The sequence below is a fragment of the Schistocerca piceifrons genome, chromosome 1 (genome assembly GCF_021461385.2).
Source record: "Schistocerca piceifrons isolate TAMUIC-IGC-003096 chromosome 1, iqSchPice1.1, whole genome shotgun sequence".
Taxonomy (NCBI): Eukaryota; Metazoa; Arthropoda; class Insecta; order Orthoptera; family Acrididae; genus Schistocerca; species Schistocerca piceifrons.
Genome location: NC_060138.1, coordinates 961,120,629 through 961,144,717, shown reverse-complemented (window position 1 = coordinate 961,144,717; position 24,089 = coordinate 961,120,629). Strand labels below are relative to the sequence as shown.

At 38.9% G+C, this 24,089-nt stretch overlaps 1 protein-coding gene across 4 annotated transcripts in view; it reads left to right on the top strand.

Annotated features, from left to right (window-relative positions):
- LOC124715549 (neurofilament heavy polypeptide-like) overlaps positions 1-24,089 on the top strand; it is an 86,412-nt gene that overhangs the window by 8,008 nt on the left and 54,315 nt on the right. For all 4 annotated transcript variants that reach the window (XM_047243524.1, XM_047244257.1, XM_047244249.1 and 1 more), the window contains 4 exons: positions 7,711-7,772; positions 10,239-10,441; positions 15,467-15,543; positions 23,145-23,225. In XM_047243524.1, coding sequence (XP_047099480.1) covers positions 7,747-7,772; positions 10,239-10,441; positions 15,467-15,543; positions 23,145-23,225 — 387 coding nt within the window. In that variant the 5' untranslated portion in view covers positions 7,711-7,746. The remainder of the gene's footprint in view (positions 1-7,710; positions 7,773-10,238; positions 10,442-15,466; positions 15,544-23,144; positions 23,226-24,089) is intronic.

Here is a 24,089-nt window from a genome sequence, read left to right as displayed (position 1 = left end):
ACAAAAAATGCATATACATCTGCTGACAGAATATCGACGACTATAGGATGAAGACAAAGTGATACTTTCTAACAACAAACTGCTTTTGATGAGTATGATTTCACTGTCATTTACATTTGTGCCACGTCACAGGAAAATATTGTGAATGAATGGTGGTTCAGAAGTGTTACTTAAAGTAAATGTCCTTTCACACAAGATGAATTGTTACATGTGAGAATGTGCAATGAATTTCGTAAATCAGAGCGTTAGAGCCTTTCAGAACTTCAGTTTTAGGACCAGCCACATATGGTGGCACATTTGTATTTGATGTATCTTAAAGGGTAATATACGCCAAAATAGACCAATATTATATGTAGCAGCTTGGCTTTTCTTGTAGCTATGTTGCATGTATATTAATTTAAAGCATTGATTTATATTTATGTGGTTATGCTAGCCATAGCATAGCAGCTATTGGCTGACTACATCCTTTACTCTGGATATTCTGTCATTGGCTGGCAAGATCATGCGACATGAGCTATGATTGGCTGACAGAAGTGAATCACAATTTAGATTTCAATACTTCAGAAGATACTGTGCTGTATTTAGTGGGATTTGTATTTATACTTTTGAAACACTGAAATAAGAAGTGGACATGTTCCTGCACATCATAGAGCTTTCCAAAAGATGTTTTTTCTTGCTTTTGTTCCCTGAAGTGACAGAAGTTCGACATCGGTGTATAAAACCTTTATCATTCAACGGATTGACAAGTTTTACAAATTGAAAGGAACATTTGATAAGTGGTGTCGGCTTTGGCTGGTGACGAGTATTAATGATTGCTGTCATGTAATTTTATATATATATATATATATATATATTCAGATTTGTTGTTAGTAGGCGAAGCCAACTGACATGATGCAAAAAATAAAGCTGGTTGTTACGATAGATCTGTAGCTGTCAGAGTTGTGGGCTAGGTTGGGAGGTAAGTTTGATTCAGAGTTTGCAAAGCCAATGAATGTGGCACTAAAAATGTGGTTGTGACGGGCTGATCTGTAGTGTAGGCGATTTTAAAGAACACCATGAACATCATCTTATTGTCATCATATTGTTTACTTTCATCTATTTTATGTACTCACCATGGTGTTATCGGTGTTTGTACAGATTAATCCCAGCAAGAGAATGTCCTTGGTTGTTCTGCTGTTTTCCCTGACACGGTTTTTAAAATGCGTCTTCCAGAACAATTTACAAGTTATGATGTGGAATTATATGGTATTCTGATGGCACTGGAGATGGTTCACATATGTCATACAAGGAGTCTTGTCTGTTGGCACTTGCTTAGTGCACTACACGCACTTCACCAAATGTATCCAGTAGACCAGTTGATTCAGCTCATCCACGACTCCTTACAGTGGCTACAACACTGACAAGGTGATGTTTTGATGGGTACCTGGCCACATCAGGACACAGGGAAATGACATGCTGACAAAGCTGCCAAGGGAGCATGTCAGGATGGTGCTCTCCATCAGTGTCCCATCCTTCTGTACGCCATCATCCCATTTTTTGACACCTACATACGTACTCCACAATCTACCATATGGTGTGTGGCGGAGGGTACCTCGTACCACAACTAGCATCTTCTCTCCCTGTTCCACTCCCAAACAGAACGAGGGAAAAATGACAGCCTATCTGCCTCTGTATGCGCCCTAATCTCTCTTATCTTTGTGGTCTTTCCGCGAAATATAAGTTGGCGGCAATAAAATTGTACTGCAGTCAGCCTCAAATGCAGGTTCTATAAATTTCCTCAGTAGCGATTCACGAAAAGAACGCCTCCTTTCCTCCAGAGACTCTCACTCGAGTTACTGAAGCATTTCTGTAACACTCGCGTGATGATCAAACCTAGCAGTAACAAATCTAGCAGCCCGCCTCTGAATTGCTTCTATGTCCTCCCTCAATCCGACCTGATAGGGATCCCAAACGCTCAAGCAGTACTCAAGAATAGGTCGTATAGTGTTTTATAAGCGGTCTCCTTTACGTATGAACCACATCTTTCCAAAATTCTACCAATGCACTGAAGAAGACTATCCACCTTCCCCACAACTGTCATTACATGCTTGTCCCACTTCATATCACTCTGCAATATTACGCCCAATTTAATCAACGTGACTGTGTCAAGCGCTACACTACTAATGGAGTATTCAAACATTACGGGATTCTTTTTCCTATTCATCTGCATTAATTTACATTAATCTATATTTAGAGCTAGCTGCCAGTCTTTACACCAATCACAAATCCTGTCCAAGTCCTCTTGTATCATCCTACAGTCACTCAACGAGGACACCTTCCCGTACAGCACAGCATCATCAACAAACAGCCGCACATTGCTATCCACCCTATCCAAAAGCTCATTTATGTAGATAGAAAACAACAGCAGACCTACCACACTTCCCTGGGGCACTCCAGTGCTAATTTCTTTAAAAGAAAGTTAACTTTTCTCGGGGGGAAAACGTCACTGAAGATGTTATTAAAAAGTATGGTCTTCCGTTTTAAAAAGTTGGATGGACGAAAACTGTTACTAGAAAAACCTCATGTTGTTGCAGCTCGAACCCTTTTCTTACACAAAATTGTAGGAAAGGACATACACTCAGTCACATGGTTAGGTGAAACGTGGGTCAACGCTGGAGAATCAGTTGAGAAATGCTGGTCAGATGATAATCTGAATAGCAGCAGTCATCAGTCAACAGGAAGAGGATCATGATTGTGGCCCATGCAGGATCTTCAAACAGCTTTGTGTCTGAAGGACTTGCAGTTTTTCGATTGGAAAAAAAATTGACTATTATGCGGATATGGACCACCCATGACTTCTACAGTGGTTTAAAAATTTGTTGCTCCGGTTTAGTGTTCAAACAGTTTTTGTGATAGACAATGCGCTGTACCATTCTGTGATTTTAGATCAAGCTTCCACCGCTAGTGACTATAAAGAAACTATGGTGCAGTGGTTGCATGTGAGAGACATTGCTGCGGACATGAGCATGATATAACTGCTGTTATACTCGCTCGTGAAGCAAAATAAGCCTGTGACGCCTTAATATGTTGTAGGTGAAATTGCAAGCGAACAGGGTCACTCGGTAATTAGGCTACTGCCTTATCACTGTCATTTTAATCCAGTTGAATTGGTTTGAAGTGAAGTCAAGGCGTACATTAGAAGTAACAAGAATACTTTTACTATAACAGAGGTGGAAAGACTGCTACGTGAAGGTCTTGCTATGGTAGACGCTACCTCGTGGAGGAAAAAAGTAGACCATGTTTCTAAACTGATAAGAGAAGCACAGACTATAGACGGCATTATAAATTAAAACGAACAGTTAATGATTTCTCTTAATGATGACGACGAAGACAACGGTTTTGGTGCCGATTCTGATGACAGTGAAGGAGAACTGTATGGAATTACACCATTGACATCATAAACTGGTTAGTGTAAATGTATACAAAATTATATCTAAAAAGAAAGATGATGAAACTTACCAAACAAAAGCGCTGGCAGGTCGATAGACACACAAGCAAACACAAACATACACACAAAATTCTAGCTTTCGCAACCAATGGTTGCCTCGTCAGGAAAGAGGGAAGGAGAAGGAAAGACAAAAGGATATGGGTTTTAAGGGAGAGGGTAAGGAGTCATTCCAATCCCGGGAGCGGAAAGACTTACCTTAGGGGGAAAAAAGGACAGGTATACACTCGCACACACACACACACATATCCATCCACACATACACAGACACAAGCAGACATTTGCAAAGGCCTTTACAAATGTCTGCTTGTGTCTGTGTATGTGTGGATGGATATGTGTGTGTGTGTGCGAGTGTATACCTGTCCTTTTTTCCCCCTAAGGTAAGTCTTTCCGCTCCCGGGATTGGAATGACTCCTTACCCTCTCCCTTAAAACCCATATCCTTTTGTCTTTCCTTCTCCTTCCCTCTTTCCTGACGAGGCAACCATTGGTTGCGAAAGCTAGAATTTTGTGTGTATGTTTGTGTTTGCTTGTGTGTCTATCGACCTGCCAGCGCTTTTGTTTGGTAAGTTTCATCATCTTTCTTTTTAGATATATTTTTCCCACGTGGAATGTTTCCCTCTATTGTATACAAAATTAATTCTTTTTTTCTATCTACAATCGGGTGGGCTGTGTGTGTTCTTTATTTCTTTCTATGAGTGTGGATAGCATGTTATTCGGTACATGCCGTTATTACTGTAACAACATGGACGACTTTTCATAGATATTGTCATTAACTTCAGGTTTTATTTCCCGGTTTAATATACTATCAAACGCTTCGTCTCCGTTGTCGTTCTCTCCATTGTTAGAAAAACGTACTTTGTTGCACTTACATATAAACGTTGATTGTAGCTTACATTTACAAAATGTACTTCGGAGTTGTGGGCTTGTGCGGTGGCAGCTATTGCAACCTCGCAATCACAGTGTAGCCAACTACACACGAGCTGTCAAGTGACATGTTTCACCTGCCTGGGTATAGTGTGACAGCACATTGACATAGTTAATTCAGTATTTTGGATGGTGTAGATTTCCAATATAAAATTCCGTTCACCAGTTTTCAAGGGATGTAGTCAATTAGAAGTTGGGATTCCACCTGTCTGCTTTGACTAGTGACACAACTGTGTTGTACGTGATCATGGTGGTGTATTTTTGAATCAAACTGTTTGTATATAGAATGTTGTGGTGTTCTGTGGTGCTTTTATGAGTTGGATCTTTGTTTTGAACTTATTTGGTAGGTATCTTAGTGAATTGTCATTGTTGTTGTAAGTGTGTGAGCTTTCTGTGAAGAATTTGTGCTGGCTCGTGGTGAATTAGTATGATTTTGTGCAGTGTGTGTGTAAAGGGTTAGTGCTTGTTTGGTATTATTAATGCTGTGTGTTTCATATTCTTGGATTTTTCTTTTTTCAGTTATGGGTGTGACAAAAAATTGGGCAAAAATATGGTGTTCATGATAAAAATTCTTCATTATTTTGACTGATTGCTGAAGGTTTTATTTTTTAGTGTACGTGTGGAGGGAGACTCAAATTTGTGATGAATTTGGTTGATAAGTAATATGTTGTTTTGTTTGTTGTATAATGTATGGTATGTGGGTTAATAGTTGCTTGTGTATATCGAAATTGGTGTAAGTTTCATGAATTTTGGGGTTTTTCTTGTTAATGTTTGATAATAGTGTTGGGTTGTGGTTGGTAGGTATGTTGGATATTGGTTTACCATTATTAGGTTAAATTTTTGTTATTAGTTATGAGTTTTGGTTAGTAGGGCTGTGGACTTTGCTTTATACAGATAGGCTTAGTGAAGGTACGGATAATGTATTTGACAGTGTTTGTTTTGTGGGCTTTGTTTTAGCTGCTGTATAGATCAAGTGACATTTAGGCATCAAGTTCTGGAATTTTGTGGGGGTCCATGGTAGGTTCACAGTAGCTTTTATAGGTCAAGTGAAATTCGTGATACCAGTTGTGTGTGGATTCCTTGTACCAAGGCATTCGTTTGAACTATATAAGTAAGCAGAATTTGTGATACAGTGTTTTTCATTTTTGTTGAATGTTGAGAATTCTATTTACTTGATTTATGATAAATATTCGTTCTGAATGGTGTCAGATATTGGGTTTCTCTCTGCCCAGAACCACCTGTTTCTCACAGTTTCCCTGTTAGTCCCATATCTGGAGTCTTAATATTTCACATACTGTTTGTTATATATGGTGTAATGGGTGGCAATAGGGTAAATATATTGCATACACCTGAAATAAGGGCGCAGGTCAATGTAGAAATGTCAAATTGCAGCTTTCGGTAAGCCCAAAACTTGTTACAAAAAGCATTTAAAGCTACAATTGTCATAAAAAGTTCAGGTTTTTGGATGTTGTTCCCTATTAGTTTATTTGTGAGGCATGCAGAAAATTTGTTTGAGTGTACCCTTCGAAATAGTCTTGTGTGAAGTGTGTCTTGAAAGGTATTACTGTGCTCTTTGAGGTTGTCACATCTTTCCCATCTCATCTTCATTTCCTCTTACGTTTACCGTATTTACTCGAATCTAAGCCGCACTTTTTCCGGTTTTTGTAATAAAAAAACGCCTGCGGCTTAGAATAGAGTGCAAAGTAAGCGTAATTTCTGGAAAATGTTGGTAGGTGCCGCCACAACTAACTTCTGCCGTCAAATATATGTAGCGCTACATAGGCATACTTTGCAGGCGCAAAGATACATACTGGCGCCAAAACCTCTGCGTCAGTAAATAAATTAATAAAAAATAGGTGGAAGACGAGCTTTTTATCCTCTGCCCCGAATTTCGGCCACTGCATTTTCATACATTATCCATCGAAGTAAATACAAATTCTGTATTGTTCATCTTCGAATGTTGCAACGTTTCAATGTACTACGAGAATCTGACTGGCAAGACTGTTAGGGATGTTTGTCAATATGGCCAACTCTACGTTCTGAATCTTTTCCTACCTGTGAGAAGAGATGGTTGCTAATACGAACTTCTAGGAATTGTGAATCACATGCACTATCCTCTTCACCATAAGAATGATGCCAATATAAACATTTTGCCATTTATTCTTTCATGTTTGCTGCTATCTCTTTTAAATTCTGTCTGCCTAATAAACTACGAAACTAGTGAGACAACAGCAAATGCGGAAGAATATACATATCATGTCATGTTTATATTTGTATTATTCTTAAGCGTAATAGTGATACAGTCAGAAATGAAGCACGGCAATTGACTAGATTTTTAAATCTAAGAGGACTCTAATTTCTGTGCAGAATGTAATGTACTAAAGAGGCGTCTGCAAAGATTTTCAAACGGAGAAAAATTTTCACTAAACTCCTGTTCATATAGCTGCGGTAGTACGCACAAAAGCAAGCCATGCCGCGAGCGGCGACAGGCCGTAAACCCTCATTATCAGAATGCAACAAACAATACATGGCAGAGTACAGTAATGCATCTTCAGCTTATAGTGATGTAAACACCTATAACAAAGAGAACGGCACTTATCAGATCAAAGAAAATTAAGCAATCAATTCAAACCAGACGAAGCACGTGGAAAAGGAAGGTTACCGCTATAAATACGGAAGGAGCACTTGACACACAGCAATGGCTACCTCGTAAAGCTTAACTGCTGAGCTTATGACTCGTACCAAACTACTGTAGCTGTATCGTCATTCATTTGACCTAAATTGTCTCATATTACAATGGATCAACTGTGTTTAGATTTGGAGGTGCGGCCTAAAACTTTTATCTCCCCTAGAATTGAGTCTCAAATTTCAGGTGCGGCTTAGATTCGGGAAACATTTTTTTTTTTCTTTTATTTCGAGTTTCATTTTTCAGGTGTGGCTTAGAATAGAGTGTGGCTTAGATTCAAGTAAATACGGTATATAACAGCCTTTCCTTTGTATACTATTCCTATATATTCTTTCCCCCTTTGCGTTCCTTTCTGATCTTGGTATTAACTTGCCATCTGAGCTCTTCATACTCATACAGCTCTTTCTTTCTCCAAAAGATTTTGAATTTTTCTGTAGATGGCATCTATCTTTTCCATCGCCATGCATAGATCTACAACTTTGCATTTTTCTCTAGCCATACCTGCTTTGCCATTTGACACTTTTCATCATTCGTTTTTTAGATGTGTGTACTCTTTGCTTGCCACAGTGTTACATTTCCTTGTTATGTCATTTGAAATCCTGTTTTTGTTTCAGCTAATTGACGGTTTTGATTGCACTAGCCATTCCAAGATGAGCTACAGCAACTATAGGCAGAGGTGAGTGGCACATTTTGAAAACTTTGTTCAGTTCATGTAACTTACAGAAAAAAGCTGCTATTATAATTCATGAGTAACAATGCTTAAAGTGGACACCAGCTTACCAACTAGTGTTGGTAAGTTGCATTCTCTCCCCCTTTCCCCCTCCATGAACTACCACGTGGAGAGCAGTCCAATCACCTTCTGTGATTTCGCAATTCTCTTATTGTCAATCTCCACATTTTTTTTGCTTTCTTCCACATATACCTGTTTATTTACCCTGTTTGTAACTCCCCTTTCTCATCTTTTGTCATACTACCTCCAATTTTCTTTCCATAATTTTTGAGATGGTAATGTAATTCTTCAGCATGTAAGCAACAGAAAGTGACCTGGCTGGTATGATTTGAAAGTGGACCCTTCTACTGAAGTAGCTATTTGTACTTGAACTGGGCCCACTAAATATTTTAGATGGCAAAACAGTACCAGTTTACCTGCTGGAGGGATTCTTGGGTAAGAGACGAAGTATTTATATGGGTACCCTTCCATTTCCACATGCTTCGTCTGGTTTGAGTTGATTGCTTAATTTTCTTTGATCTGATAAGTGCCGTTCTCTTTGTTATAGGTGTTTACATCACTCTACAAGCTGAAGATGCATTACTGTACTGTGTCTTGCATTGTTTGTTGCATACCTTAAAATGTTAATAGCAATAGATTTTGAAGCTTAGAATTCTTTTCTTACTAAAATCTAGACCTTGTGGGTCTATCTTCAAATCACACTAAGGTACCTGATGTACAGTAATTGCAGAATCTGACACACAATCTTCCACAAGCAGTGGAAGAGTTATTTTTGTGGTCGTCTACATCATTTGCTTGAGTGGTGCAAATTCTTTACACAGGGACCTGTGGTGTAAACTCTTGGGCATTTCATAATTTACTGTAACTAAAATGTTGTTTAACTTTAGACCTAAAAACAGTACATTTTTGTGGGTATCAAATGTTCATGTGCTAGGTGATGAATCTGGATATGTTAATGAAATACACTAGGTGATCTAAAAGTACCCAGACACCCCCCAAAACATAAGTTCTTCATATTATGTGCATTATGCTGTCACCTACTGCCAGGTACCTCCATATCAGCACCTCAGTAGCCATTAGACATTGTTCGAGAGCAGTATGGGGCACTCCGCTGAACTCACGGACTTCGAACGTGGTCAGGTGATTGGGTGTCACTTGGGTCATACATTTGTACGTAAGATTTCCACACTCCTAAACATCTCTGGGTTCATTGTTCCCAATGTGGTAGTGTAGTGGAAACATGAAGGGACATGAACAGCACAAAAGTGTAAAAGTCTGTTGACTGACTGAGACCACTGACAGTTGAAGAGGGTCATAATGTGTAATAGGCAGACATCTATCCAGACTATCACACAGGAATTCCAAACTGCATCAGGATCCACTGCAAGTACTAAGACAGTTAAGCGGGAGGTGAGAACTTTGATTTCATGGTCAAGCGGCTGCTCATAAGCCACACGTCATGCTGGTAAATGCCAAACGAGAACTCGTTTGGTGTAAGGAGCATAAACATTGGATGATTAAACAGTGGAAAAATGTTGTGTGGAGTGATGAATTACAGTACACAATGTGGCGATCCGATGACATGGTGTGGGTGTGGCGAATGCCCACTGAATGTCATCTGCCAGTGTGTGTAGTGCCAACAACAAAATTCAGAGGCAGTGGTGTTGCGGTGAGGCCGTGTTTTTCATGGAGGGGGTTTGCACCCCTTGTTCTGCATGGCATTATCACAGCACGGGCCTACATTGATGAACTAAACTCCTCCTTGCTTTCCACTGTTGAAGAGCAATTGGGGAGGGGGGGGGGGGGGTGGCAATTCCAGAATTACTGATGTAGGGCACCACAAATTTGTAATTTTCAGCCAGGTGTCTGGATACTTCTGATCATAGTGTACCTTTGGAGCAGCAACATTAAGTAAGTTAAAAGGTCAGCAATAAGTTGATATTATAAAAGAGTATTGCGAATTAATGCGTGGATTAAGATATGCAATGTTAGAGGTGGTTGTTAGAGTGGGGCTAAACAGACAAAAGACGGGTCTTACTGTTCTTAAGGAAAGACCTTGATATGCAAACAAGTGGAAAATTTTCTCTATCTTCCATAATTTGTCGCTATGGGCTCTTGGAACTTGTATTTCTGATAATCCAACTCTGCAGAACGTAGATAAGCACAAGCTCCCTTCTCCCCCCCTTACATTGCAACCTGTGTGCACGTGTGTCGGTCAGTGAATGAATGGTTCATATTTGAGTGTTAATGGTACTTCTTTGTTACTACAGTTTGGTGTTTTTCTATTTGTAATGAAATAATGCTCTCACTTGTCGTACTGGTTCATGAATTCAGTTTATTATAACTTTTTGAGTTTCTCCACTATCTGTTTGCTGTAGCTGCAGAAATAATGCACTTTTGGACTTTCGGTAGTGCACCATCTGGAATGACAAGAGGACGTGGTTTTGGTGGTCGTGGTGGATCACGTGGTGGCCGTGGAGGTGGTGAAAGTTCATGGGGTTCTACTGGACGTGGTACAGGTAGAGGTGGCTTTTCGGGTCCATCACGAGGAAGATTCAATTGGTACAAGGAACATTCTTCGCCCAGTTTTGATTCTCGCAGTAGATATGGCTCAGGTAAGTTATTGAAGTTCAGAAATTCTTTATTGAAGGCTATTGACATTTAGGTGTTTGAAAATGTGTTCTTAAGTTGATTGGTTTCATATGCCCAGAAAAATAGTTAATAGCCCAAGAATCCTAATTTCCATGTAGTAGAGTGCAGATTAGACAGTTCACAAGAAGATATTGTGTGTAGCCTATTGTGTACAAACAGTTGCAATGGCATGTTGGATAACTGTTACACTTTTCATGCTTTTGACTGAAGTACTAATAATGTGGCCCACTTCTTCGGTCTGAAGTTTGACTTCTTGCAAGCTACACTTTCCCAACAAAAAATAGGAAAGTTGTTGTTCATCCGTTGTGTAAAAATTTTATCGATCATTTATCTTTTGGTGGCTGTAGACACTGTTGCAATAAGTGTCGCAAACTTCATATAAAACACAGTTTACATTCTTATAAAACAATACAAAAACATACTTTATAAAACAATACAAAAACATACTTTTTTGCGTACTTCACGATAATTTGTCAGCACAGGGTGTCATTTATACTATGTTGAAGTAGAGCTATCTATGTTTAGCAAAAAGTGTTTGAGAAAAGGTAGTTATTCATGAACTAAGTAGGAATCCCTGAATAATTGTTCCCTACTACAACCTTTCTTGCTGTGCAAAGTAACTCCAGTTAAGGTATACTTCTGTTCTTTTTGTATACTGTTTTTGTTTCATTGTAGAAATTATTATATTTGTTTGACTTTAGAAATAATTATATTTTTCATTATAGAAATTATTTGTAGATATAGTGGATTTTTTAAATGGTGTCAACTATTTTAGAACTAGTCTTTGCACAGGCACAAATGGATTGTCTATTTATATTTCTGTGAGCAGAGCAGTGGAGCTGTACTGTCTTGGTGTCATAAAGATGAAGTAGCTATGCTAATACAAATAAAGATCAGTCAGTGCTCCTAGTTTTCCTGTATGTTACAAACTGATCGTATATGCATAATATTGCCATTTGGCAACACACACAGGGTGTATATGCTCCGGGGCAATGGGGGAAATCCGGGAATTTTACATCTGGGGAAAAAACTGAAGTTTTTAGAACTGCAGAAATTTTTCATTGTTTTAGTTTCAGTTAAATTTTTTTGGTTGATGAACTGATAGCCTAACAAAGAATTTTACTTTAGCCCACTGCTGCAGAATAATACTGCACCAATAAAACAGAAATGAGAGAATAACACCAAAATAAAACATTTGTCAGAAAGAAAATGAGCCATTTACAACAACAAAGTACAGTGCACAAACAAGTGTCTGCTGAAAGCAAAATGTCAAAGGCTTTAGGATGAAGACTATGCAATACTTTGTGACAACAAACTGCTTTTGATGGACGTGATGTCGCAGCTACTTACAGTTTCCAACAGATCACAGGAAAAATCTTCAGTGTTTCAGAAGCCACCTTGCTGTGTATGTGGTGAAATTTGTATTTACACTTTCTTAATATGAAAATATGCAGTGTACATATTGTTTCAGAATATACTGTTCTTTTGCTGGATTTTCGTTTCCTCATGTGCCGGCAAGTTCTATGCCGATCTATAAAACCTTTACCATTCAAAGGATTGATATGTTTTACAGCTCCTGGGGAAACAGTGTATTTTCATATGGGAAAAATCTATTTTTTAACTGAGAAATCCAAGAAAAATCTAGTATTTTTTCCTTTTTGCGTATACACCCTGGCAGTTTGACTGCATGGATCCGAGCTGTGTGTTATGCTTGCTGCAATTGTGTGTAAATACATGCACGAGCCTATCAATCACATTTAAAGAAATTATATTCATAAAGTATTTCTGACCTACCCCAGCTTTGCGTGGGTAGCATCCAAGTATCTCTGGCCAGACTGCTTGTCTGGTGTGGCAATAATTTTATACGCAAACCTTCCCCTCATGTAATGGTCTATCTAATAGTGAAAACCATATTAAAATCCCTGCTGTAGTTCCTGGGATTATCCTTCACGTACAGATAGAAAAATGCAGTGGGGAACATTTATATTTGTAGCTGTAGATTGGTGCTTAACATAAGCATAGATTGTTCTTGTTTGTTAATTAATCAATGGCAATCCAGGCTGGAATATTTTCAGTTTGTTGCCGTGTGGCCACACTGTGATCTTGTTGCTGTGAACATCACAGTAACTGTTTCTATTTTCAGTAGGATCAGAACAATGCTATTTATTACTATTATATTGTAGATACAGTGTCCAATTCCAGTTTCGTGCTTTTGGGGTGAAGACGTTATGCACCAGTTAGGAATACTCTGGAAAAAAAATAACATACAGAATTGGATGACAGTCAAAGAAGTGTTATGGGTAGCTCAGTGGAGGAGAGGCCTGGACTCTAGCATTCTTGGAACTTCCAGTATAGTTATTTCTGAGATTGTTGACGAAGAAAAAGTAGAGGAAAAAAGAATGAAATGCCAGCAGTGTTAAATGAAGTCATTGTAGTTGCAGAAAAATGAAATGCTCCAAACATGAATAAAAAGTTTAAACTTACTTGCACAAGCAAGGAGTCCTGGAAAGAACTAAACATTCCTAAATAGACTGTTACACTCCTTATATCTTCTGATAAATGCCTTCTGAAAGAGTAGAAGAGGGGAAAAGACTTTGATTAAAAAAAAAAATCCTTGATGAACAATGTACTATTCAGAGGGTGTTATTCAGTGAAAGAGTACAACCTGAAGAAACCAAAAGGGTTGGTGCTTTAAACTATTTTTACATCAGATCTGAATTGCTTGGTGTGCAACTTCGACTGCATACTTAAGGTATTGTCACAATAAAAATTTTATTGACATAAGAGCCAGTGGAAATTTTGTGCCAAGACTTTGTAGAGATATCAGAGTACAAAAATTGTAATATATTTTTGCACACAGTTCTGTAGTTTAGCTTTGCAAATGGAAATAAGAAAAAAAGGCTCTGTGAGATACGTACTGCCTAAAAGAATGTGTGTGACTCTGACAAGAGAATGAAGAGATCTGGATGATGTGCAACATATGAAGCAGTGAATTGTGATAAATATACAGTATTCTGCTGTGAAGTGATGTAACAGACTTGTCAGTGCTCAATAATTTTGTGGGAGTAAATCTGAGGACTGAAGTAGAAAAACATGACAGGAAGTTGAAATTAGTTAAGGTTGCTTGTCCCAGATATCATTTCATGGAATGTGTGGATTCTGTGTATTCTGTGATAGACTTGCATAGGTTCCAAATTCTTTCAAAGAGATACTATAGAATAGTTCTTCATATTCTTCGTCTGATGGCAGTGAGTCTGGTTCTTTACATAAAAGATGTACTATCAAGTGGAATTCATTGGAGAAGCACACTTGTCTTAGTGCAGAGCTCAAGGAGGCCTTAGGCAAAGGTTTGCTGTTAAGAGTGGGAAAAGTGATGCAAGAAAGGCATAGTTCTGTTGAGAGCTCGAAGACTGCAAAGGGACGAGCTGCTATCCTGCTTGAAAGACATGCAACTGGATGGTGTAGAACATTTGCTTATTAAAGATATGAAAGGGAGCTTAAAGATTCCGTCGTGCGTTGGAATAGTCAGAACAAAGTGTGTGAAATGTGAGGTGCATTTATATTTCACTGCAAATAGCTGTTTTTAGAAATTCCATGCTAAGTGATTGCATGAGGTATCAAACTGTTAGTGTGTGACTAAAAATAATATGAAAAATTGCAGATAAAATAATTTCCTTCACATATAATGTCTCATTTTATTACTTGAAGCATATTTATATCTGAATAAAATCATCAGGCTTTTGACGGCTATCTCCACCATCGTTGTCTAGAGTAAAACCATTAACTGCTGGGGCTGGTATGGTTTTCCATGTAGATAGAAAAGTTTACAGCCCCTGGCACCACTCTAAGAGGACCAAAACGACACAAGCCTGGGAGGAGATTTGGGCGGCTCGAAGCAGCTCTGGCCCACTGCTGGACCGAGTGACATCAGGTGGCGCAAGTGGCTGGCGCTATATTTGGAACGGCTTCTCCCACCTCCCTACAAGTGTCAAGCATTGTCTTTGCTTCCGTTAGATATCCAAAGTCCACGCCCAATGCCCTATGAAGGGTGTACTGCTGGACTCTTTAAATTGCTGCCATCCATTCTAGTTTCAACTGCCTCCTTTGTAACATAATTCCCTTAAGTTGACAGATGTGCCAAGACTCAAGTTTTCAAACTGTACTTTGTGTCTGTTTTCTAGGCAATACTCAGCTATGTTCGACTCGTAAGGCTCAGATTCCCTTTGTTTAATATGTCACTTCTGCTCAGTATGACACAGCGCAATTGGGTGAATTGTTTGACCTATGCACATGCTTCCACATTCACAAGGGGTGCCATACACCCCAGGAACACGAAGAGCTATATAGTCTTAAACAGGATGCAGCATATCTTGTATTTTGGAGGCGAGTTGGAACACTAGTCTTGGTCCATGTCTCTGCAGCACACATCATAACTTGCTGCACGTTGACCCACAGAAAAGAGATTTTATGCAGACAAGCCACTGCAAAAATATGGGACATGTATTTATATATTTCATAAAGTTGTTTAGGTATATGTGTAAATAAAAATATTGTCCTCTTGGTAATTGTATGTATTGTGGTGTAGGTCAACAAACCTAAAATGCTGAGTAAATTGAAAGTAAACAAAAATTTCTGTGTTTAAACTGTTTTTGTCAGAACCTACACTCAAATTTTTCTATTGACATTGGCATCTTTAAAAAACTAGTGCAGTAGAGGGTTAACATAAAATATTATTTAAAAAGAAATTGTAATGCTTATGGTGAGTCTTTTAATAAAGGTTTCTGGTAGTATATAAATAAGAAAATCTAGTCATCACATAGTTTTAACTCATCTGTATGCTACAAAAATTGCTCAGCTGTAGAATTCTGTTACTTCTATGAATCTGTAATTTTAAAAAGTTGTTTCTTTGGTATATTTGTTGTATTACTTCTTTGGAAAAGAATAATTTAAATTTGTCCTGCTTAGAACATCCTTGCTTTTGTTCTTAGGTGGTGTTGGAGATGGAAGTGACAGGTACTCGAGTCGTGGAAGGGGTGATGACTCTTATCGTCGTTACAGCAGAATGGTCAGTACTGGAATACTTGCAGATTTATTAGATATTGCCTCTAGAATTCCAACTGTAAACACTGTTCCCTGTCACTGTCAGGTTAATGATTTAGTTCTGCTGTTAGGTTAGTAACAAATTGTTTGTAATTTAAGCATGTAAAAAAATTATGCACTGCAATAAATTGTGGTGTTAGTGTAGAAATTTTAATGAGTGGTGGATGATTCTAATTCAGAGTGGAGACCTAACACTGTAGGAGTGTTGTACAAACTGTAAGTGAAAATTTGCTTTCCTTCAGCTAATTTTGTTTTGTATGTGGTGTAATACTCTTTCTTTTGAAATTTTGTCTCAAGGGATATGTTAGAAATACTAGGCACTGAAAATAAGGGAAGTATGTGTAAAAGTGAAACTGAAAAAGCAGAGGAACTGCTTCAATGCAGTTATAATTTATTAGTGAACCTATTTCAGAGAAATCCCTATCAGTGAGATTTTCTTTCCCTCCTCTGAAAATTTCATAGCTCTTTCAGGCCCTGCATGCACAATTGGGCATTTCTGCTCTTGCCTGGTTTATTTCCTTGCGATTAGCACTGGGAAGTTCCAACAAGCACTGTACAATCTTGGTTGGAGGTTTCTGATTGGTGCAGTGCTGTTTAGTTCTATAGTTAGTTAGCGGATGGCACCAGCAGTTGACAAACTTGTAATTAATTAAGATGGTGTCCAGGAAGCATGTGTTGGACTGTGTGTTATAAAAATCAGTTCGGTTAGATTGTTTTCGTGGTGTAAATCTACTTTAAATATATCATCTTACTTAAATATAAATTGTTAGTTTATTTGAAAATTAATGGAGTTGTAAACTGAAACATTAGAGCATCCACAATTGTGGATGTTGATCCTTTTTAAGACAATTCTGTTGACAGTGCTGATATCAACATCTGTATCATGTCTGATGGTCAGTTGATTTTATATGATCCTGTGATGATGATTTGTCATTACTGTGATAATATAACCATGTCTTAGAGTTATTATTAATTGAAAATAAATTCAAATTATTTGTGCAATTTAGCCATCTGTGAGAGCTTATATGATCGCTGTTTTGCTAAACCTTTATTTATATATTATTTAAGCAATAACAACACCCAAGATTCTAATTAGCTGCCAACTACAAAGAGAAATGTTATAAACTGCTGGAAAAGTTCTGGTCCATTCTCCTCGGGTGAAGGTTTTGAAGAAGCATCCATTTCACAGTACAGTGAAGAAGACGTATAACAATAAGATGTTGTCAAAGTTAGAAATCCAGCATCTTATTTTCTAAATTATTTCAGTGAACAATTGTTCTGAGAAGCTGCAGCCCATATAGACATTTACTAAATGATTAAAACGGGGCAGCTTGCAACAAGTTCCCAGGAAAGACACGTCAACTGTAAGTGCAATCAATCAATGGAAGAAATTGAGGTGTGTGATCAGCAGATGGAGGCATATTGTACCCACGTAAAAACGAAGTAGTGGATTCTGAAGATAAATGAAATCTGATGGGAATGACGTGCATACCTTCTGGTAAAGGCTGGGCTGTGTTGGACTGGTTGCATGATCTGTTACCTTCCTGATTGCTTATTAGTTGCTCTGTCTGTAGTTCGGGAGGCGTGAACAATCAGCTAAGTTGTGTGCACTGTGCTCTGTGGGGTCCAGCAAAAGAAAGGAGTACACCATCAGAGATACTGGCATTCATGGGGATTAAAATGAGATTGCTACATCAGCTCCACCAACGCAACTTCCATTTAATAAACAGAAATGGGATGAGGACAAAGTTGCGTATACACTCAGCTGCTTGATGCTACGACAGAGAGAGAGAGAGAGAGAGAGAGAGAGAGAGAGAGAGAGAGAGATGTGTGTGTGTATATACACACAACATTATCACTTTGATCAGTGTGTAACCGCAGTCTGTTGGGTTATGAAGAGTGGTGGTGCAGAATTTGTGCCTATCCACATCCTTCTCTTAATGTTTAATTGAACATAGCAGCTCCTATCGAAGATAAAGGCACGGTATGAAGTCACCATCAGACCCTCCATACGGAACCCAATATGTTGCTTCCAGTGTCAGTGTTGTAACAATACTTGCATGTTCTGTAAAAATACAGCCAAATGTGTAATCTGTGGCAAGGGTGTTCATTTGGGTGATTGTCCACTTCCTTCTCCCCTCTGCATCAACTGCACAGAGAGCTGTGCTGCTTCATTCTGCTAATACCCAGTGGACCTAGATGAGCGAGCCCAGGAGATCTGGGTGAAGGGAAAGGTACCCCTCATATGTTGCTCACAAAATGTTAGCTGGTCAAAAGCCTTGCATACTTCAATACTGTTGCTGCATCAGTACCCACAAAAAATATAGCCACGCTTACCTGTGAGTTCCAGTTCAGTGCCACAGTGGTGAAATAGCCCAGTGCTAAGGTGGTGTTCTCACCTATGCCCACTTCAGTAAGTTTTTCAGCACACAAAACTCCATTTATCCACAGTGGTGAAGTCGCTTGTGATGCTACCAGAACATAAATGTAAGAAGGAATTCTCCAGAGATGACTTTTGTGCACTTAGATAGCAAATCATACAGATGTAGAGGTACTAAGAAGTTGAACAAACAATGACACCCTATGACATTTCTGTCCGGCTGACTTCCCTTTTACCAGTGCAAATCACCAACAATTTTCCTATCTGGTGCTAGCTAACTGACCCAGGGATGTTAATGGTATCCCTGAAGAAATAATGGAAGACGATCCTCTAACCTCAGAACCCTGTAGTGGTGTACCCGAAATCTGGCACTTGGCAGCTGCTGAAGTAATTGCCCCTTATAGGAGAAATATGTTCTGTCATCTAATACAGCTCTTCTCCAGTGGCACGATCATGGCATGAGATCACACAGGACAGACTTAACAGCTGCTTTGTGATTACATTGCCCAGTTAGAAATTATGCCTTGAAGGCTGCTTTGACCTCCTACACTTCACTCCGGTACATTTCTATTCCTGTTCTGAGGGAAGAACTCCAGCTCATGGAGTTGCGATGCTCATTTGGGATGACATTCATAGCCAAACCATTTCATTGAACACCCAGCAACAGGCTATTGACGTCCGGCTTTTTCTTCTCATTTACAGCTTTTGTCTTTGTAATATCTTCATATGTGCATTATATGGTCTCACCAGTGCAGACTACTGCAGCTTACTGCTCAACTCCAACCCTTTTTGCTATTCTCACTATCCCATTTGGGGTTCTCAATTGGGGCTCTTTGAGAACCTGCATGAGAGGCCCTCCCCCCGATATTCTGAACCAGTTTACACTCATTTCTCTCAACACTTGTGGATGCCCATTTCCTTGAGATTTCATGCACACTTTCTCCCATTTGGATCTCTCATTCTGTAATGCACAGCTGCCATCATAAAGAGTGGTCTGTCTTCTCAGACACATCGAGTAACCATTTCCCGTGTATAATTCGCCTGCTAACTCACGTCCCATCTGTGTGCAAGATCAACTGGCAGCTTTCTATAACTGACTGGAGGCTCTGTTCTTCACATGCAACCTTTGACGAAATTTCCACAACAGTGTGATCAGGTAGAGTACCTGACGAATGTTATCCTTACCGCTGCAGAATGTTCCATTACCCAAAACTTTCTCCAACTGTGACATGTCCCAGTCCCATGGTGGACTGAGGGATTGTGCAATGTGCTTCATGTGCAGAAACGTGCTCTCTAACACCATCCCACAACTGTATTTGTTATAAACAGTTGTGTGCAAAGTGTCGTTGCATTATTGGAGATATCAAAAAGAAAGTTGGATTTCTTTTACTAATTCTTTTAACCAATTTCTCCCACTTCCATTATTTGGGATAACCTATGTCAAATTGATGGAAACAGGGTACATCCTTTGATTCCTGGCGAACAGTGTCATTGTCGATCCTGTCGATATTTCTGGCACCTTGGGTTGATACTTGAGATATCTCAAGCTGCGCCCGTTATTATCCTGCCTTCATATCTCAAAAAGAGAAGAGAGGCTTTGAGAGATAACTTTCCCCTCTCAGAATCGTGAATGCTACAGTGCCACTTTTACTATGAGGAGCTCGAACGTGCTCTCACCTTGTCACGGTCCTCTGCTCCAGGACCAGACGATATTCACATTTAGTTGTTGTGGCACCTCTTTCTTGATGCCAAGCACTTTCTCCTTCATACATATAATCGCATCAGAACAGATGGCGTATTTCCCAGATGTTGGTGTGAAGCCACTGTGATCCCCATACCCATACGAGGTAAGGACAAACCTCTTCCGTCGAGCTGCCATCCAATTTCCTTTACCAGCAGTGTCTTCAAGGTGATGGTATGCAAGATCAGTGGTCAGCTAGTATGGTGACTTGTCTTGGAGTTCGCCAACAAATGCACAAGTGGAGTTTTAAGCAATATTCTGCAGTTCATCTCGTCACCATGTCAACCCATATTATAAAAAATTTTCTGTTTAAATGCTAGACTGTAGCTATGCTTTTTGATTTGGAGAAGGCTTAAGATACCTGCTGGAGGACAGGCATCCTCCATACAGTGTGCATGTGGGGCTTCCAAGGCTGCCTGCCCCATTTTGAGTTTTTAAGACTGTGTTTCCACAGTAAGTGAGGTTTCGGCTTTTTTGAACACTTTCATTCAGAACAGGGCGCCTGAGGACTCTGTGATGAGTGTAGCCCTATTTGCCATAGCAGCTAACCCTATAATGGATCGTCTCCCCAAGTGCCTCTCAGGCTCTCTTCGTCGATGTCTTTACAATCTACTGCCGCACTCAGCGGATGCATTGACCTAAGTGACAACTTCAACAATGTCTCTACTGTACTCGTGGAGCATTGACAACAGCTTCAACTTTCCCACAGATACAATGGTCATTCTGAACGTCTGGTGGCATCAGGAGTTTCTTCAACCAACCTTCTATCTCTGTCTTGTTGCTCTTCAGTTTGTCGAAACCATGAAATTCTTGAGGCTCACACTGGATAGGAAACACTTCTGGTCTTCCCACATAATCTTATCTAGCAGCACACTGTACCTGATCTCTGAATATCCTACACTACTTCACAGGGGCGAACTGGAAAATTCTCAGTTTATACCAATCCATTGTCTGATCTAAGTGGACTAAAGATGTCCCATATCCTATTCTGCACAACTTTCATTTTACACTGCCATTGAGGCATACATTTGGCCATTGGAGCTTTCTACACAAGACCAGTAAGAGTATCTATGCAGATGCTGCTGTCACTGGCAACAAACATTTTAGATACTGGCTTCTAGAACAGTGCTCTATTTTTACTGCAGAGGTTTCTGCCTTCTATCAGACCACCTGGTACATGTAACAACACTGGCTTCTTGATTGTGTATTATGTCCAGATTCATTTCGTGCCCTCCAGAGCTTCTGTGTTATATATACATACTGCCTCTTAGTAAAACAAATCCAAGAATGCTTCCACTTTCTTGCTGATGATGGAACAAACATGTTGACGTGGATCTCTGTTCACAAAGAAGTGTTGGGGAATGATGCTGGTGCAGGGACTGCAGTCGGACTATCTTATCATTTAGCTATTAGATTCCTTGAGATGACATCTGTCGCTGCGCATAGGAACATTGTTACTCTGGCACAAACACTGGTCTTTTCTATATGGGATGAAACTCCGGGAAATTAAACGCCTCCCAACACCTTGGACAACTTCCTCCTGCCCCTGTAGTCGTGAAGAGATGCTTTAATGGCTATGTGTTGGGTACTGTCATTTAAGTGAAGACTCCTCACTACTCTGTGCGTATTGCAACCAACCATTTGCAGTGCGCCATTTTCTGACCTAGTGCTGATTTTATAACTATACATTTTAAAGTATGTTTGCAATCTGAACTATGTGCAGCGGCTACAGCACGAGCTATAGATGGTGTTTTACTTGTGTAATACAGCAAAGCAAATTTTATTTTCAACCTTTTGATCAACCTCCTCAGAGGATAAGGGCTTGGTTTTTAGCTATCCTTCTACTCCAGTTGATTAGGCTCTAGAGTATGATTGCCTTGAAATTCATTTGGTAACTGACCATTTTAATTTATGAAATAGGTGCTTATGGCCTATATCCTACATCCATAACAAAAGCTGCCTCAGCATGGAATGCAAAAGAACTTCTGACAGTGAAAGGCTTAAGAACCATCTCTCATTTTTGTAATGCCTAGGGGTCCATCTCGACTCACATGACGAGTGTAATTATTGTCCTTGAATAAAAGTGCCATTTCTGTTTGTCTCATTGTGTAAATTTTACATTTTGTACTATACTGTAGCAATTATTTCTATGTATGGTCCAAGTTTCAGATCATGATATTTTAGTTGGCACTGATACACCATGCGAAAGTTGCTTTTGCCTTAAGTTTTGCACACCAATGTATGAAAGTCGGCAAATTGAAACGTCTTTTACCAAACTCTTGGAAGATGTTTCTTTCATTTTGGAATGATTTTTCTGGGTGCTTCCTTCGAATACAAATCTCATTTTGTGATTTTACAGGTGACGTGAAATAAAAACCTGTTCATTTCTGTGAAGAATGTGGACCTAGTATGTATATCATGATTGGCGGAATAACAGATGCTTTTGTTATTAGTAGTATTTTAGTTTCCAGCACTAGTGTGTTATTAAGAGGGTATTGTGACAAATTAAATTCCTAAGCTCAAGAGTGTGGTGCCATGTTCTGACAGTAGCTTGTGCTTGTGGTTTAGCAGTGATGAATGAAGGAAGAGTAGGGGTAGTAAAGATAAAAAAAGGCTGTTACGTTATAGATATTAACCAAAAGATAGAGAAGTGAAAAATACAAATATAATTTCTCACCAAAAGTTGTACCATCAGAAAATTGCGAAATCATAGGTGCTATTTTATGAGTGACACTTTAACATGCTTAGGATTCCCAAAGTTTGCCAAGAATTTTCTAGAAAATGAAAATTTCTCATTGTAATAATAACCAAAGTAACAGGTTATTTTATGAAAAGTATTCATTCATGGAAGCAAAAAAATTTTGGGCTACAAAACTATAATGCTCCATTTTGGAAAGAATCACAAATGTGAAGTCTTCAGATCAAGTAAAACATTTCTAGAAAGAGGAGAATAAGGGCTTCCCAATAAGCTGTCAGCTATAAGATTTTTTTAAAGAAAAGGTTGAGTTTTGATGTGCATGTGATTTTCAGGTGTTCAGCTATATTTATTTCTTTAAATAGAATGTCTCCATAGGAACTAAATAAACTATTGTGATCAGCAGTAGCTAAATTGTACTGTGAATAATGAGGTTCAGCAAGGTGGAGTGTGAATAAGAAATTACTACATGTGACTCAGTTCACTAAATTATATTAACATATTGCTTTTGTTATTGTGGTAGTCACAAGATTTTTCCAGTCCAATTACTATGAAAGTTAAAATTTAGCAAGCAGCCTGCATTATATACAAATGGCACAATTTGAAATAAAAAGTTTCTTCTGTCAGATTAATAACAAAGGTAATTTGAACATTTCTCCAACAAATTATGAAGGAACACTGCTTTTTTAATATTATGTTTCTGCAATCATTTATTTACTTATGTTGGTGGTTGTATGCTTCTCTTCGCAGGAAGGCCCTGGTGGTTACTCAGGTAGAGATCATCATAGATCACCTGAAAGAAAACGAATGAGGAGTGATGGCTATCCACAGGTTTGTGTTACAATCAGTTAATCAAAACTGTACAGAATTTTAAGGCATTCAGTTGTCCAGAGACTAACATGATTTCACACTTGTTATTGTGGTATATTTTGTTACTTTTGAAACACTTGAGTTCAATTTTACTGAATTAATGAATTTGAGGGTAGCTCTGCAAACAGTCACATCATTGTTATGAGATTTATCAAGAAGATCCCTCTGTGTTGGATACAGAACAGTTAATGGGGGAAAATTTCAGCACAACACTGCTTAAAAATTTCTGATCATCCACATTTGAAAGTCTGATGTTACTGAAACATACATATCATATCTATTTTCTTCTGTCCTAACTGTTTGTGTATTTGTGTGTTGTGAAGTATACTAATTGAAATAACTTGAAAAGTACATCAATGTTCTATTGTATTTACTAGCAGGAAATAACTGAAATCATGAGGGTAGCAAGATTCTAAAACTCTTTTGACACTGGATGCTGATAGTACTGGAAGGCAGATTGTTACTGAAAGTGTGTACTTACAGATATGCAAGTGTTAATTTTCTGTTAGTAAAATTCAGGTAGTTGCACGCACAGAAGTAGAGGAAGCCCTCATATGGAGGGAATGAGATTTCCTGCATTACATTTATGAAATAACATCCCCTTCCCCGCACGCGCGCGCGCTCATACACACACACACACACACACACACACACACACACACACACACACACACACACACACAAGTAGATTGAACAGAGGCGTGAGATATTGTTGGTGGGAGTGTGGGAAAAATTGTTTTTGGTGATGGGGTGAGGAGAAAACTGTATGTTGGTTCAAGAAGCTTATTGGTGCCATATTTAAATCTCCAAGTTATTTCTTGTCAT